Here is a 14,784-nt window from a genome sequence, read left to right on the forward strand (position 1 = left end):
CAAATGTGACCCAAGGCGCTCTCCAGGGTTCAGGGTGACTACCCCCTCAGGACGCTCAGCTTGCTGGAGCCAAGTGAACTCCTCCTGGTTTCATGGGGAAAATCTCACTCACTCTCACCACAAATCTGTCAAGGCTCTTCCTGATGCTTTCGAACCAGCTTCCTTTCCCAATAGTTTTAAGGGCCGTGGGGGAGCGGGTGTGACATGGATAAAAACATGCTCTGCTCTAAACAGCCACTGCCTATTAATTCTAGAGGACACAGTTTTGACAACCACGTTGACCAATGTAAAAGAAACCAGTATCACAAACTAACATGTCCAAATTGAGCCCACTGCCTTCCCCCGACACAGCTACAGTCCACTGGGTCACAAATAGTCGGACATGACTTAGCGACTAAACAACAACATATAAAACAGGAAATTAGAAGTCACTCGGTCTAAAGTAGAGGGGCCATCTCAGAGTCTAAACTCCGTGCCTCCATCCCCCTGGTAGGAGTTCCTTGGGGAGCAGCAGAGACACGTCTGCTTCACAACGTGTCAAAACACATAACAGGAAGGGAGTGGGGCTTTCGTTCTTGCCCCTGAATTAGTAACAAAAGTCCCAAAGTAGGGAAAAGCCAGTCTAGGAACGTACATCCTACGAAGGCCTCGAACAAGCAGCATAGAACCCACCTGTCCAGGCCCTGCTAGATACCACCAGCCACCGCCCCATCCCTCTTCCCGAACTACTTAAGAAGACTGGGGCAAGGACCAGTCTCAGGTGTGTACACATCACAGCTGACCAAGCTGTACATTCTAAATATGTGCTGTTTTAACCTCTGCCAGTTCCACCTTCCTAAAGCTTTACAAGAAAAATAAAGGGGCTTTCCTGGTGATCCAGTGGTTAAGAACCTGCCTGCCAATGCAGAGGACATGGGAAGATCCCAGAGGCCACACAGTGACTAAACCCGTGCACTGCAACTACTGAAGCCTGTGCACCTAGAGCCCGAGACCCGCAGGAAGCCAAGCCGCTGCCACGGGAAGCCTGAGCGCCACGCCCAGAGTAGGCCCTGCTCTCCGCAGCTGGAGCACGCCCATGCACAGCGACAAAGACCCACTGCAGCCAAAAGTGAATATTAAACAAAAGAGAAAGAAGGTGCGTTATGAGCATGTGAGGTTTGCAGACAAGAAAGAGCTCCTCTCGTCGCCACAAAGCCAGTAAGGATGCTCCTCTGGGGGCAAAGAGGGGCGCCTGGAGGGACCCGGGAAGATTGGCTGTATAGCTGCTGAGCCAAGAATCACAGCCCAGTGGAAGGGGAGGAAGTCCCCTGGAGAGCGCCACACGTATACCCTGCATTTGGGAACAGGTATGACCCCAGGCGTGGGTCCCCGCCTTTTCACACAGGCTGGCTGGAGCAGCCGTGCCAGCAAGGCCAGGAGCAGCCTCATTCCTACCATCACACCCTCCGGGGGCTCATTCTGGGCTTCAGGTGAAGGAATGTGGATGGGGTGGGAGGTCGTGAGCTGCCAACGGAAGGGAAGGGACCTGGCAGGTATTCCTGTCAGGAATTCTCAGCTGGCTCTCTCTGAAGGATCCTTGGTACCAGATGGAAAGGAAACCAGCCTCAAAGGCCATCATCTGTGGCACACAGAACCAGGCGGGGCAGAATGAGAAGAGGGCACATCTCCACCACTGATAAGCAGCCAGTCACACAAGACAGGGCCCACATGGACCCCCAGCACCAAAGGGACCAGGACCAGAAGAGGGGAAGTAAGGAGGTATCCCTGAAGCTACCCTATACTCCTCTCCAGTCCCAAGCCTGCAGACAATGGAAGGCTGCCCAACTCCGGGAAGAGAGAAGAAGACGTGAGTTGAGACTAGTACATTAAACTAGCCTAGCTTGTACTGGACTGTTTTATTCCCTTTTAAAAAATTAGTTCAAAAGTACACAAAAGTAGAGAGAATAATGTAACAAACTCCTGGATCTCTCACCCTTCAGCAAACATTCATTATCAACTAATGGCCCATTTCGTTTCATATATACCTCCAACTTGCTGACCCTCCCCAGATTATTTTGAAGGAAATTCTAGACATCATGTTATTTTAATTATAAATATCTCATTATGTATCTCTAAGAGATAGAGACTCGCGTTCTCAGAAACATAGCCATAATAATGTCATCACAACCTAAAAAAATCTGTAACAATAATTCCTTGTTGTTCAGTCTCTCAGTCGTGTCCGACTCTTTGTGACCCCATGGACTGCAGCACACCAGGCCTCCCTGTCCATCACCAACTCCCAGAGCTCGTTCATACTCATGTCCATTGAGTTGGTGATGCCATCCAACCCTCTCATCCTCTGTCGTCCCCTTCTCCTCCTGCCCTCAATCTTTCCCAGCATCAGGGTCTTTTCCAATGAGTCAGCTCTTCGCATCAGGTGGAATTCCTTACTATCACCAAATTCCAGCTCCTAGGCACATTTCTCCAGTTGTTTTATAGTACGACGAAACTGAAATTTCTGATAACCGAGAGTAGTCTGAAAGTATGGTATCGGCCCATGATGCTGCCCACGGCGAGTGAGAGCACAGCTGAAGGAATTGCTAGAAAGAATGAAACCCCTGCAGGTTCACATTCCATTTCATTCTGACTCTTCAAGAAACCAGATGCTATAAAATTCCCCTAGGGAGCGCCCCTGTCTGCCTGTCACTGCCCACCAGTGCTCACCTTATTCACCCTCTGGTTTGGCTCCGGACACCTCGTGTAACACCTTGGCCACACCTTGTTACAACCCTTGTCTCTGCCAGTAGACAAAGGAATCCTTGTAGGCAGGGGCTGCTATCTCACCCTTTTGTTGTATCCTCTGGACCCAGCCAGGGTTTGTGAGGCCAGACGGCTAAGGATGGCCCCACCTGTGTGGCTTTGACCACAACCCATCACCCAGAACCCCCCGCCGCGGATCCCTGCTCTCTAAACTGGCCTCATCGATGAAACACCACACTGGCTTCTGCCTCCATCTGGCACTCATAAATTCATCACACTGGACTGGACTGGACTGGACCTCCTGGCTGCCCGAGTTCATTCCCAAGTCATCGTCAACATCTCTTCCACCTTTTCCACACCATCTGCCTCCTCCTGCTTCTCCAGCCCTGCGCGCCACCCCTTTGGCCCCCAGGGAAAGGCCCCGCTCTTGCCGAGCCTGCCTGCGCTCAGTGCACAGCTTGCCTGAGGCATCCAGATGATCTTCTGTGTCCGGAAGAAGTGATACATAGCCGAGAAGTGCTCGAAGCCTCCTCTCAGGATAAGGACGGGGTGGCGCGTGAGGTGGGTCAGGGTTCTGCCGCACTCAACAGCCGCTCCAAGCACTAATCCTAAGAGCAGAGACCAATCAGGTGACTGTCCCCTGTGTGCTCACCGTTTGCCTAGAGGCCCAGTGGACAGGCACTCCACTCTGGAAAACAGCTATCGAGGAAACTGAAGCGAATATAAACAGAGATGAAAGCTACAATTAAAATTTAAAAAGCTATTCGCCAAGTAAGCTGATCTTTGTCTGTAAACTCCAAGATTTCATTTTCATTTCCATATTGTTGCAAGGAAGGACGATCCAACATAAGCAAAATGTGCATGTGTCTATGAAAGTGACAGTCGCTCGGTCGTGTCCAGCTCTTTGCGACCACACGGACTATACAGTTCATGGAATTCTCCAGGCCAAAATACTGGTGTGGGTAGCCTTTCCCTTCTCCGGGGGATCTTCCCAACCCAAGGATCGAACCCAGGTCTCCCACATTTCAGGTGGATTCTTTACCAGCTGAGCCACGTATGTGTATATACAATATCATAAATGATATACCACACCATTCATCCATTTAAAATATAGAAATGAATGTTTTTAGTGTATTCACAGTTGTGAAGCCATCACTGCAGTCAATTTCAGAACATTTTAATCACCTCCAAAAGAAACCATGTACCAGTTAGAGGGTTTCATTCCTCACCTCCCTGCAAACATTCAGCTCTAAGCAACCTCTAACCTAATTTCTTATGGCTTGACCTGTTTTGGACATTTTCTAGAAATGGAATTATATAAATGTGGCGTTTTGCGTCTGGTTGCTTTCCCTGGGCATGATGTTGTCAAACTTCATCTATGTTGCAGCAAGTGTCAGCACTCCAGCCTTTTTCATAGCTGAATAATATTCCTCTGTATGGCTCTCCACCTTTGGTTTATCCACTGATCTGTTGATGAATATTTCAGGTGTTTTCATTCTGTGGCTATTATAAGACTGCCAGGAACACCCATGTACAAGGTTTTGTGTGCACATGTTTAACTTCTCTCTGGTATATACTATGGAGGAAGAATGTTGCTTGCCATATCAGTAAACAAAGAACACTATGGCCATCAAGCCATTGGCTGCTGCAGTTGTCCCTGACTGTGCACTCTTCCCTGAGTAAGCAAATTATCAGTGTGTGGTTTTGGGTTTTGTTGTTCTGTGATTGTGATTTCTTACTGAGTGAAGATGGCGGCTTCATAGTGCTAAAGTGAGGTCAGGCACAGAGAGTAGAGGGGATTGTTTTCACCGACCACCATTTCCTAGGACTTCAGGGTTCAGCTGACAATCCTAGGATTGCAGACCAGGGATGAGTGTAGCAAAGAGGGGACTGGCTAAGGGCCTCCTGAGAAAACTCGTGTTATTACAGGTGGAAGCCTACCGCCACCCAGTGGCCACTGGTATGAATGCCCAGCCCATGGAACTCATCCACCCCTATCAGTCACTGAGCCAGCAAGCAGCAGCAATGCGTGATCAGCCCAAAGCAGGGGCTGAATGGAGAATGCAGTGCAGCCTCAGTGAAGCAGGCTGGAACTGGCCACGGTCCAGCTTGAGGATGAAGTGACTGTTCTCCAGGATCACCATTCAAGCCGTGGGAGACCAGACAGAGCCAGACTGCCCGGGTTTGAATCCTGGCCCCACCACTTACTACGTGTGCTGGTTTAAAAACTCTTCCCACAAACACTTTCAAATGCTTCCCTTTAGTTTAATTCCCCTCTCCTGTAGGGGTTGGAGAAGGAAATGGCAACCCACTCCAGTGTTCTTGCCTGGTGAATCCCAGGGACGGGGGAGCCTGGTGGGCTTTGGTCTATGGGGTCGTAGAGTTGGACACAACTAAAGCGACTTAGCAGCAGCAGCAGCCTGTAGGGGTAGCTGTACTCAGTGACTTGCTTCTAATGAACAGAATGTGACCTAGTATTTCCGTCTCAAGACCAGGTCATAAATAGGCGTGTGGTTGTCCCCTTCTCTCCCTCTGTCTTGGCCCACTCCCTTGGGAGAAACCAGCTGCCCTGTCATGAGGCCATCTAAGCAGCCATCTGCGGAAGTCCGCGCAGTGAGGAACAGAGGACTCCTGGGTATTCCCATGGGAGCAGCCATCTCGGAGGCATGTCATCCTGGCCCCATCTCACCTCCTTGGGACAGCAGTCTGGCTGACGTCATGTCTACAGCCTCAGGACAGGCGAGAACCTCCCAGCTAAGTGCTCCCAAATTCCACAGAAACAAACAGACAACTAATGATTATGGTATTAAACTACTGAGTTTGGGGGTGATTTGTTACACAGCAGTAGAAATACACGGTCCCAAACATGGGGAATGAGTTATTTCACCTTCCTGGATTCCAATTTCCTCCTCTATAAAACAGAGACGTTACTTACTAGGAGACAACTCTCCACGGCCTTTCGTGTTTCTACATGTCCTTTGAACAAAGGCGATGGCTTTTCAAGGATATCTGTGTAATAAACAGCCTTGGTTGATAGAGACAGTTCCTCCCTCCAAAGTCAAGGGCAGGCAGGCTTTCTGCATGTTTGTTAGAAAAGATTTAGGCCCCCAAAGCTCAGAGTTCGCTAACAATACCACCCACTGCTTTCTGGCTACTTCTATTGCTGTGAGAAATAAAGTCTTTTATCTCTGAGCCAGGAGCCTCAGGTCTTGCGCCAGGATCCACGAAACCATGGCAGGCTCGCTTGTCACCTTGCAAAGAAGGAAACATCCCAGACCCTTCCCAGGTTCTGACACTGCCGTCCCCATCGGGCTGCTCTGTAGAGGCGGCCCAGGCAGAGCTCCTGGCATGTGGCAAAAGCGCTCAGTAACTTAACTCTTCTTCTCACTGCTCTGGTACAGACTCACTGTGCTTGCCGTCGTCAGCGCTGTCATCATCACTGCCGTCGTCTTTCAGCATTAGCTCTGGGGAGATGGTGTTGTTATCGTATACCACACAGTATTCCACACACTCCAGATCCACAGACTCCGGGATTAGATATTTGCCTGCCCTCTAAAGAAACCACCGGAGAAGCCTGTTGGCAGGTGGGTTAGGCTGAGACCACACGCCCTCCACACCAGCACTGGGAGGAGCCCAGGTGGGACAGTGCCCCCTTCCTTGACTACACACAGGCCCAAAAGCCCTGAGAGTGGACCAGAGAGGCTGCCACGTTCCAAGAGTCTTCCACACCCATGGTCCCTCCTGGGAGAAGCTGTCCACGGCTGATTGGACCAGAGATGATAGCCTGGCAAAGAACAGTGGTCTAGTGGCCAGCCCACAGCCGATTAGGAGCCCTGGCACAGGTGCTGAGAGGGCAGCCGTGGCCACTGGAACTACTGACACCCTCTGGAGAAGGGTGTGGGCGATGGAGACCAAATCCAAAATCCACCGTGAAGAGGGCAGTAAGCAGACAGGCTTGAATGGGCAAAAGTCACAACCCCAGGGTCCATAACAGTGCCTGGCCCATCAAAGAATGAAATCAACATTTGCTTAATGAAGCTGTTGCCCACGGGGGACAGGGAGAGACCTCAGGGAGTGTGTGACAGTGTCAGAGACCCTCGTGATGGACACATGGGGTCCTGCCCCTGCCGCCCACAGTGTCCAGTAGGAGGTGCCCCCTCCTGGACCTCGGATAAAATCTCCCATTCTTCCGGCCCTCCAGTAAGGTAGCCCATATGCCCCACATTCGGACTCTTGTCAATATACCTTCTTCACGAGGCGGGCTGTAATCACGTGGCTTTCATCATACTCCCGTTTGGACCGCACATCTGAAAAGGAAAAGTATCAAATGAGTAACTGCTTTTGCAAAGGAACATGTGACCAACAAGAGCATTAAAATATGTTAAAGTAAAACGATGAGCCAGAAACAGAGAAAATAACTCCAATACAAATAACTAACAAAATCTTGTATCCAGAATTTGTAAAGAACTTAGAAATCAATGGGGGAAAAAAACTACAGACATCTGAAGACATCTTTACCTTCAGAAACAGCTCAAGAGTACATCCAAGGCTGACTTCAAGCCCTTGTGAAGTGTCTGCCTGAAGACACTCAAGGCCTCCAAAGAACTTACTGCTTGCTCCAGCTGGCACCTGAAGACAGGGCCCCTGTCCCCCGCTTCTGAGAAGGGTAAGAGCCTAACTTCGATAAGCACCAGTTAGCAAGCCCCCTTGGGTTTCGCATGGTCCAACTCCCACCCAGTTTGTAATTTTTCACTTCTCTGACTCTGAGCCCCACGTTCCCCCTCTCTACTCCCTCACTCTCCATCACAAAGGCCTCTGTGCAAACTGGAGTCCTGTTCACTCTGGGCTCCTCCCTATTGCAATACTACACTACCGATTAAATTCTGTCTTCCCCTTTATCTTTAACATGATCTAATAAAAAAAATGAACCAACTACACTCTAGCTCCATGCAACAACATAAGTGAATCTTCATCACATAGTCTTGAGCAAAGGTCAGAGACACGGTCTATCTGGCTTAAAAACAAGTGAAACTGGGACTTCCCAGGTGGTCCAGTGGTTAAGAAGCCCTCTTCCAAAGCAGGGGGTGCAGGTTCAATCCCTAAGATTCCACACGCTGTGGGACAACTAAGCCCGCACACTACAACCAGAGAGTCTGCCCACCACAATGGGAGATCCCACCTGGAACAGCTAAGACCTACCCAGCCATAAATAAAGTACTTACCCAATAAACAGAGGTAGTTGGGCTCAGTTAATCTGGATAGTTTTGTGACCTGATTCAAGATGTTGTAAAGCTCTGTTGGTTCACACAAAACCAAACCGGTCATCCTACAGGAAAGAATCGATAACGTATTAATAAAAGCTTAGTGAAGTGAAAGTTGCTCAGTTGTGTCCGACTCTTTGCAACCCCATGGACTATTCAGCCCATGGAATTCTCCAGGCCAGAATATTATTGAGTGGGTAGCCTTTCCCTTCTCCAGGGGATCTTCCCAACCCAGGGATTGAACCCAGGTCTCCTGCATTGCAGGCAAATTCTTTACCAACTGAGCTATCAGGGAAGCCCAAAAGCTTAGAACATCTTTCTATTTTAGTTAAATGACTACCAAGTAAGATAATCAAACTTTCTTAACATGTATTCAAACAAAGGTGAAAATAATCACCAAAGTGATCAAAGAAACTTCAAAACCTTAAGGTGAAATGTGTGTAGGGGAGACAAACACTGCACACAATGTATCTGAATAAACCAGGTTGTAAAACAACCACCAATTCATTTCTTCTTTCAGTAAATCATCACTGAACACCGACTACACGCCAGGCACTGGAAATAACTGGTCAACTAGACCTACCCTCGTGAAGATCACAGTCTAGCATGGAATGCAGACATTGGACAAAAAAATACTTCGTTAAGCAGGGAAAGCATTATAAAAGGGTCAGCATCCAGTGTCACAGGAGGTGCCAACAGGAGGGCCGCGCCTAGTCAGGGGGGATGGGTGGTCAGAGAAGGGCTGTCTGAGATGTGATTGCTGAGACAGGAGGTTAGGCAAGACTTAAGCAGGTGGAGGAGAGAGAGAGGATGAAGGAGGTGGGAATACTTCTGAGAGCAGGCAGGAACTTAGCACCTGAGGTTTCCAAAGGAGCCTGGGGTGACGACAGTGGGAGGAGAGTGACGATGAAGACCCTGGGGAGGCTGACGCAGGTCCCTTGTGGGGGCCTTGTGGGCTTGTTGTAAAGACCATGGTGCTTCCTAGAAGATGGCGCATTGCTCACTTGTACTGACAGAACTGCCCGGCCAGCCTGGGCTGTGGCTCCCGCTTACAGGGCTGCTCTTGGTTCCTGGGCGACTGTCTCTGCTGCCCCCTGGACACTGAGAGGGGAAGGCTGGGCCTGTGCAGCAGCTTCCTACAAGGAGGAAGTGACCAGGAGCAGCCAGCAGACCTCTGCAGGCCAGTCAAGTCCAGGGACAATCTTGCTCAAGTGGACAGTTAGGGTCCACTTCAGAATTACCAATACAATGCTCCTCAGAAAGGCTAACCTCTCGTCTTGGGCCCTGGAACCTTCTTGCCTCCTCCAGCACCTCAGTTCTCAGCCTTCCCTCCAACATCATCAGTTCGGTCTCCATGTAGGTCATTCCAGTGGCACGCCAGCATTCTCTGTGCCTATCTATCTCTGTTCCCTTTGTCAGCCAAGACCTTTCAAAAGGGATATGTCTACACGGCCTCCACTTCCTCACCTCTGAACTCTAGCCTGAACCCCTGTTGTGCCACTTATTCTTGGCTGCCTGACCTCAGGGAATAATTAGCCTTTCTGTGCCTCAGTTTCTGCCTCTGTAAAATGGGGGTAAAAATAGTACTGCCATTTCTGTAGAACAAGGATAATAGTACTTGTGTGTGGATCAATGAAATTACACATGGAAGACATTCTGAGCAGGGAGGAAGTGCTCAGTAATTGTTAGCTAGTGGTACAAACTTCTCGCCTGGAACTTCTAACCCCAAACCACAGAACCTGCTCTTATCAAGGTCATCACAAATACTCCTCCTGCCTAATCCATTTAGTCATTCCTCTGTAACCCACTTGAATGCCTCCTTCCCCAAACACTCCCCTCTCCCAGGACCCCCCTAGAAGGCTTCCTGCTTCCCTCTCAGATGGCTCCAACTCTCCCCACGAGCACACCCTCAGACACAGCCATCTCCTCTCTTCTCTACCTCTACTCTCACTCTGGGACAGAGCTTCTCGGCCTTGGCACCACTGATGTGTGGGGCCAGGCAGTTCTTGGTGGTGGGGCTGAGCTGGGCACCACGGGATGTTTAGCAGGATCCCCAGCCTCTAACCAGTAGATGCCAGTACCAACTCCCACCCTTCAATTACAAGTGTTTCCAGATGTCACCAAATGTCCCCTGCAAGAAGGGCAAAGTCACCGTTAGTTGACAACCACCACTCCCCTAGAGTCTAGGGGATTCATCCAGTTCTTGAATACACCCTGTATACCAATGACTCCCAAATCATAGCCTCTACTTGACCTCTCCACTGAGCTCCGGGCTCCATGTGGATGCCTGATAGGTAGCTCAAGTAAAATGTAGCCAGAAAAGAAGGTTTAAATTACACAAGCCCACATCTCCAATATCTTCTTGTTTTTTAGTCTTCCCTGTCTCAATAAACAGCACCATTATCTACCAAGATACTGGAGGTCACATGTCTTAATTCCTCATTTCCCTCCCATGAGCTCCCATCTATTAGCTCTACTACCTAAATATATGGGGCTTCCCAGGTGGCTTGGTGGTAAAGAATCTGGCTGCCAACGGAGGAGATGCAGGTTTGAGCCCTGGGTCAGGAAGATCCCCTGGCGCAGGAAATGCCAAGCCACTCCAGTATTCTTGCCTGGAAAACCCATGGACAGAGGAGCCTGGTGGGTTACAGTCCATGGGGTCCCAAAACAGTCGGACATGACTTAGTGACTAAGCAATAGCACCTAAATATATGTATTCCAAGCCCATCTCCAGGGCTAACATTCTAGACCAAAGTACTTGCATCTCTCTGCCAAGGACACAGTACTTGCCAATTCGGCTTCTTGCTTCTGCTTTCTCCCTATAGTCTAAACTTCACATGGCAGGCAGGGTGATATTTGTGAAGTATGAGTTCATTGTCTTCTCCTATAGTCACTTTTTTGCTTATTTTTATCATCAGTCTCCTCACAGTGGAATGTATGGCTCATAAGAGTGGGGACCTTGCCCTTCTTGTTCACTGTGGTATCCGCACACAGGGTCCAGGATTTCTGATGCAGACCAATGCTCAATCAGCATGTGTTTAACGAATACATTATTACTAGTCACCATTCCTGCCTTCACCAATGGGCCCATCCTGACCTAATGCCATACACCTAGATGCCACACACAGATCCCTCCTAAAGGACCTCCCAACTCATCCCCCCAGGCCCTCTGCCTCTGAAAGTCCTGATCTCAGGCCATTTTGAAGGTGGTGAGCATCAGGGAAAGGGGATGGACTCTGTGTCCTGTCCCCAAACTTCATGAAGCCAACCTAAAAGCTGGCTCCTAACAGACCTGGCTGATCACTCAGAGTCCATCCTCAGCCTCCCACCTGCTTCTCCCCATGACAACCTCCATCTCTTCATTCACTAGCTAACAGACTGTCTCTGGGCTTTCAGGTAAAAACGTGGTCTAGCCCCAGGAGTCAGCTCCTTCTGACATCTCTCCTTCCCAAAGGGTGCACTCTCACTTGTCAGGCAAGATCTGCCTCACCTGCTGGCAACCTTCAGAAGGGTATGCACTGTCCTGACCCTAACTGTACATTCCTGAGAGAAGATGCAGCCCTGTGAGCCACAGTGAGGGGCACCCCTGGACTGGGCAGGCAGAGGCCTGGACACAGCTAACAGCCCTTCCAGCCCAACTCCACACTTGTTTTTTTTTTTGGCTACGCTGAGCGTCATGAGGCATCATAGGTCCCCGACTTGGGATCCAACCTGCGCCCCAGGCAGTGGAAACATGGAGTCCTAATCACTGGACCACCAGGGAATTCCTGCTCCAAACTCTGAAGGGTATGAGAGGTTCTTGGCTCCACCATTTAGGTCCTAAGAATATTTTGATATCGAACTTTAATATAGAACCATAAAACAAATACTGATGAGGTGCTCAGCCAGGCTTGTGCGCCACCTTCTGCTCCTGACATGGGTTCCTAGACATGTCCAAGCTCTGAACCCAGCTTTGTTTTCACTTTCCTGACCTCTGGCTGGCCCGGGGGACTGAAGCCTCTGCTCCCAACTCAGAACTGCCCCCATCAGCATCTCAGCTCGCGGGAGCTCCTGGCCAGCACCTTCAGGCTGCCTCTGCTGTCACCAGTCCACCGCCTCCTACCTGCTCTGCTGGCACGTAACTTGGAAAGCCAAGTTCTGTGATGCCCAGCAGGGATGGGCCACGACTGAAAATTAAGCTATATAAACATAGCTCTATTTATAATTTTATGTCCCCATTTTCCAATATTCTAGGTTACCTAGAGGAAAATAAAACTCTCATACAGGTTGGACAATTAACATCTTTCGAATTCTTCATTTTAGCTCCAAGGATCTGAAAGATTTAAAATACTTCACTTGGGTAAAATACTTCACTTGTGGTACAATTTCAGGGTTGAAGAGAAGATAAGTTAGCAGAGAATATGTGCACCTAAGAGCAAAAATTTGATAGCTCATGGCTGTGTTCCAAAGCCTATAGCAAGAAACAAAATGGTCAGTACAGGTGCATGTGCGTGGCTTGTGTGGGGGTGCAGCAAGGAGGGTATCAGTGTATTTCCTATATTGTGTATAAAGATATATAATGAAGAACTAGAAAAATTAATCTATAGTGGTAGAAATCAGGAAGTCAGGTATTTCTATTTTCTGGGGGACTGGGACATAAGGGAAATTTCTGGAATAAAAAAATGTTGCTATAGCTTGTTTTGGGTGGTGGTTACAAGACTACAAACTGTCAAAACTACCAAACTGCACACTTAAGATCTGTATACTGTATCGTATGTAAACTATATGGCAATTTTTGGAATCCCCTGAAATACGAGGATACTTCTCTACTTTTGGTGGGGATGGCCCAATAGAGAATTTGGGAGGTAGGGGTTCCCTGCCCTAGAGATGCTGACAGGGGCTGACTGACTTGGCAGGGATGGGGAGAAGTCCCAGCCCCAGATGTAGCAATGAACATGAGAATCTGACTCAAGTTTCTCTCCTGTGGCCTCAACTCTCCCCTCTACAAGGATGACTTCAGCCCTGGCCTCTCTCAGGGGTTTCAATACCATACTTCCTCTTGGAGTAATCCCCCAAGTGTCCACTGATACTTTTATGTGAACAATTCATCACCACTTCCAATTCAGCCCATCTAAAATAGAGCTCTTTACTTTTTTTCCACATAGCTCTCCTTCTACACAACTTCTCTCAAACTGAGTTCCCACAACACTTTTATTTAAATCCAGATGGGCACAAACAATTCTTATCAATTCTTCCCTCTCCCTCATTGGCCCCACTTCCCCATTTCTAAAACTACCATCAAAACTCAGATTATTTATCATCTCCTAAGACTCTTGCAGCACAGAAGCTGCAAGAAGAACAAGGTTAGTCTCTCAAAATACTATGGAAGATAAGCCTCCTGAACAATCTCCCTGCCTTGCATATTTTTCCCTTGGAATCTTTGACATACCAAGGTCAGTCTAATATTCCTCAAACACAGTTCTGGTGGCATCACAAAAGCCTCTGATAAACACTTGCTTCCCAAGGAATAAAACACAAACTTCTCAGCTAACATGCGTAAACCCTGCACAATCTGGGTTTTCCAGTCTTGTATCTAAAACCACTTGACTCTCCCCAAATTCAGAAACCCACTCTCAACCTGGTCAGGTGCTGGACAATAGAGATGAAAGTATCTGACTGCACGATGCTTTCAATTCTAGTGGTAAGATACAGGGGTAAACAATTAACAAGAGAATACAGTCAGTGATACAATAAAGGACACTGTTCTCATGTCCCAACTCCCAACAGAAATGATCTGTTCACTGTCCCCTCCTCCAGGTTTTCCGTTGGGCTCTTTTCCCTTTCTTTCTCATCTGAATACTTTCTCTTGTTAAATTTCCAACTCCCAGTGCCTCTCCTTTGGGAACTCCAAAGCCCACGTGCAAGGATCTCTCCCTCCTGTGGCGCTGAATGGTCTAACTCTTGTTCTTCATTTACGTCTCAGCTTAGATGTTTCATCCTCCAAAGTCCTCTCTCACATGGCCCCCACCTCCACCCCAAATCTGAGTTAGATAGACCTCCTTTGTGAAGGAAAGCTACATGGCTCAAAATGGCCTGGAGTTAAAACTCCCCTCCAATGGTGGGGTCTTCCCCACCATTCTATACAGGACAAAGAACTCCCTGGAGCCCCCCTCTCGCCCCTCAAAGGAAGGAATGGACATTAAGATTGATTACGTCCAGCTTCCAGCTGGTGCCAGTCTCCAGCCGGTCTCAGGAATTCCTTGCCCTGTTGTTAAAAGTTAACTAATCCAAACAATCTTGAAGAAAAAGAGCCCCCTCAAGACAATGTATTTCCACATCTATGTTGCCTGTATACCTCCTCTTTTCTCAACTTAGCGCAGCAGCTCACTCATCTGACTGCTGCCCCTTCTCGCCTCATTAAAAGTGATCTGTTCTTGTAAAGTATAGGTCTCATTCTTTCTCCAAACCTCACTTTCTCTGACTCCCTGAACCTACACTTTATGTTCCCACAGCCCCTCATAATTCTCTAGTGTTGCCCATATCATGCTGCTTGCAATGCACCTGTCTCTCTCACTAGACTGTGAGCTCCTTAAAGGCAGAAAATGTGTGGATCCTCGCTCACCTGTGAAGCAAGTGGTCTTAGCAGCTCAATGAACAAATGGAAAGGAGGCAGGAAAGAGTAAGCCTGTCATCACGCTTGCCCTCCTACTTATATGTTCGTCAGTGCCTGGGCTAACTGTTCTTTTTCACCTCCTGCTTCCCCGTTCCCAAGTAGGCTGTCATCCGTTCCCCCTCACTGGGTTTG

General features: G+C 48.7%; 1 protein-coding gene across 4 annotated transcripts in view; it reads right to left on the reverse strand.

The window, feature by feature from the left end:
* The window catches only part of STYXL1 (serine/threonine/tyrosine interacting like 1), a 28,201-nt gene that overhangs the window by 11,419 nt on the left and 1,998 nt on the right, over positions 1 to 14,784 (reverse strand). For 2 of the 4 annotated variants that reach the window (XM_040261658.1, XM_040261651.1), the window contains exons 2-5: positions 7,962 to 8,065; positions 6,985 to 7,046; positions 6,147 to 6,291; positions 3,202 to 3,347 (exon numbers count right to left, since the gene is read on the reverse strand). In XM_040261658.1, the coding sequence (XP_040117592.1) occupies positions 3,202 to 3,347; positions 6,147 to 6,291; positions 6,985 to 7,046; positions 7,962 to 8,064 (456 nt within the window). In that variant the 5' untranslated portion in view covers position 8,065. The remainder of the gene's footprint in view (positions 1 to 3,201; positions 3,348 to 6,146; positions 6,292 to 6,984; positions 7,047 to 7,961; positions 8,066 to 14,784) is intronic. The other 2 variants (XM_040261675.1, XM_040261667.1) reach the window with 2 other exon arrangements.

The sequence above is a fragment of the Oryx dammah genome, unplaced genomic scaffold (genome assembly GCF_014754425.2).
Source record: "Oryx dammah isolate SB20612 unplaced genomic scaffold, SCBI_Odam_1.1 HiC_scaffold_2, whole genome shotgun sequence".
Lineage (NCBI taxonomy): Eukaryota > Metazoa > Chordata > Mammalia > Artiodactyla > Bovidae > Oryx > Oryx dammah.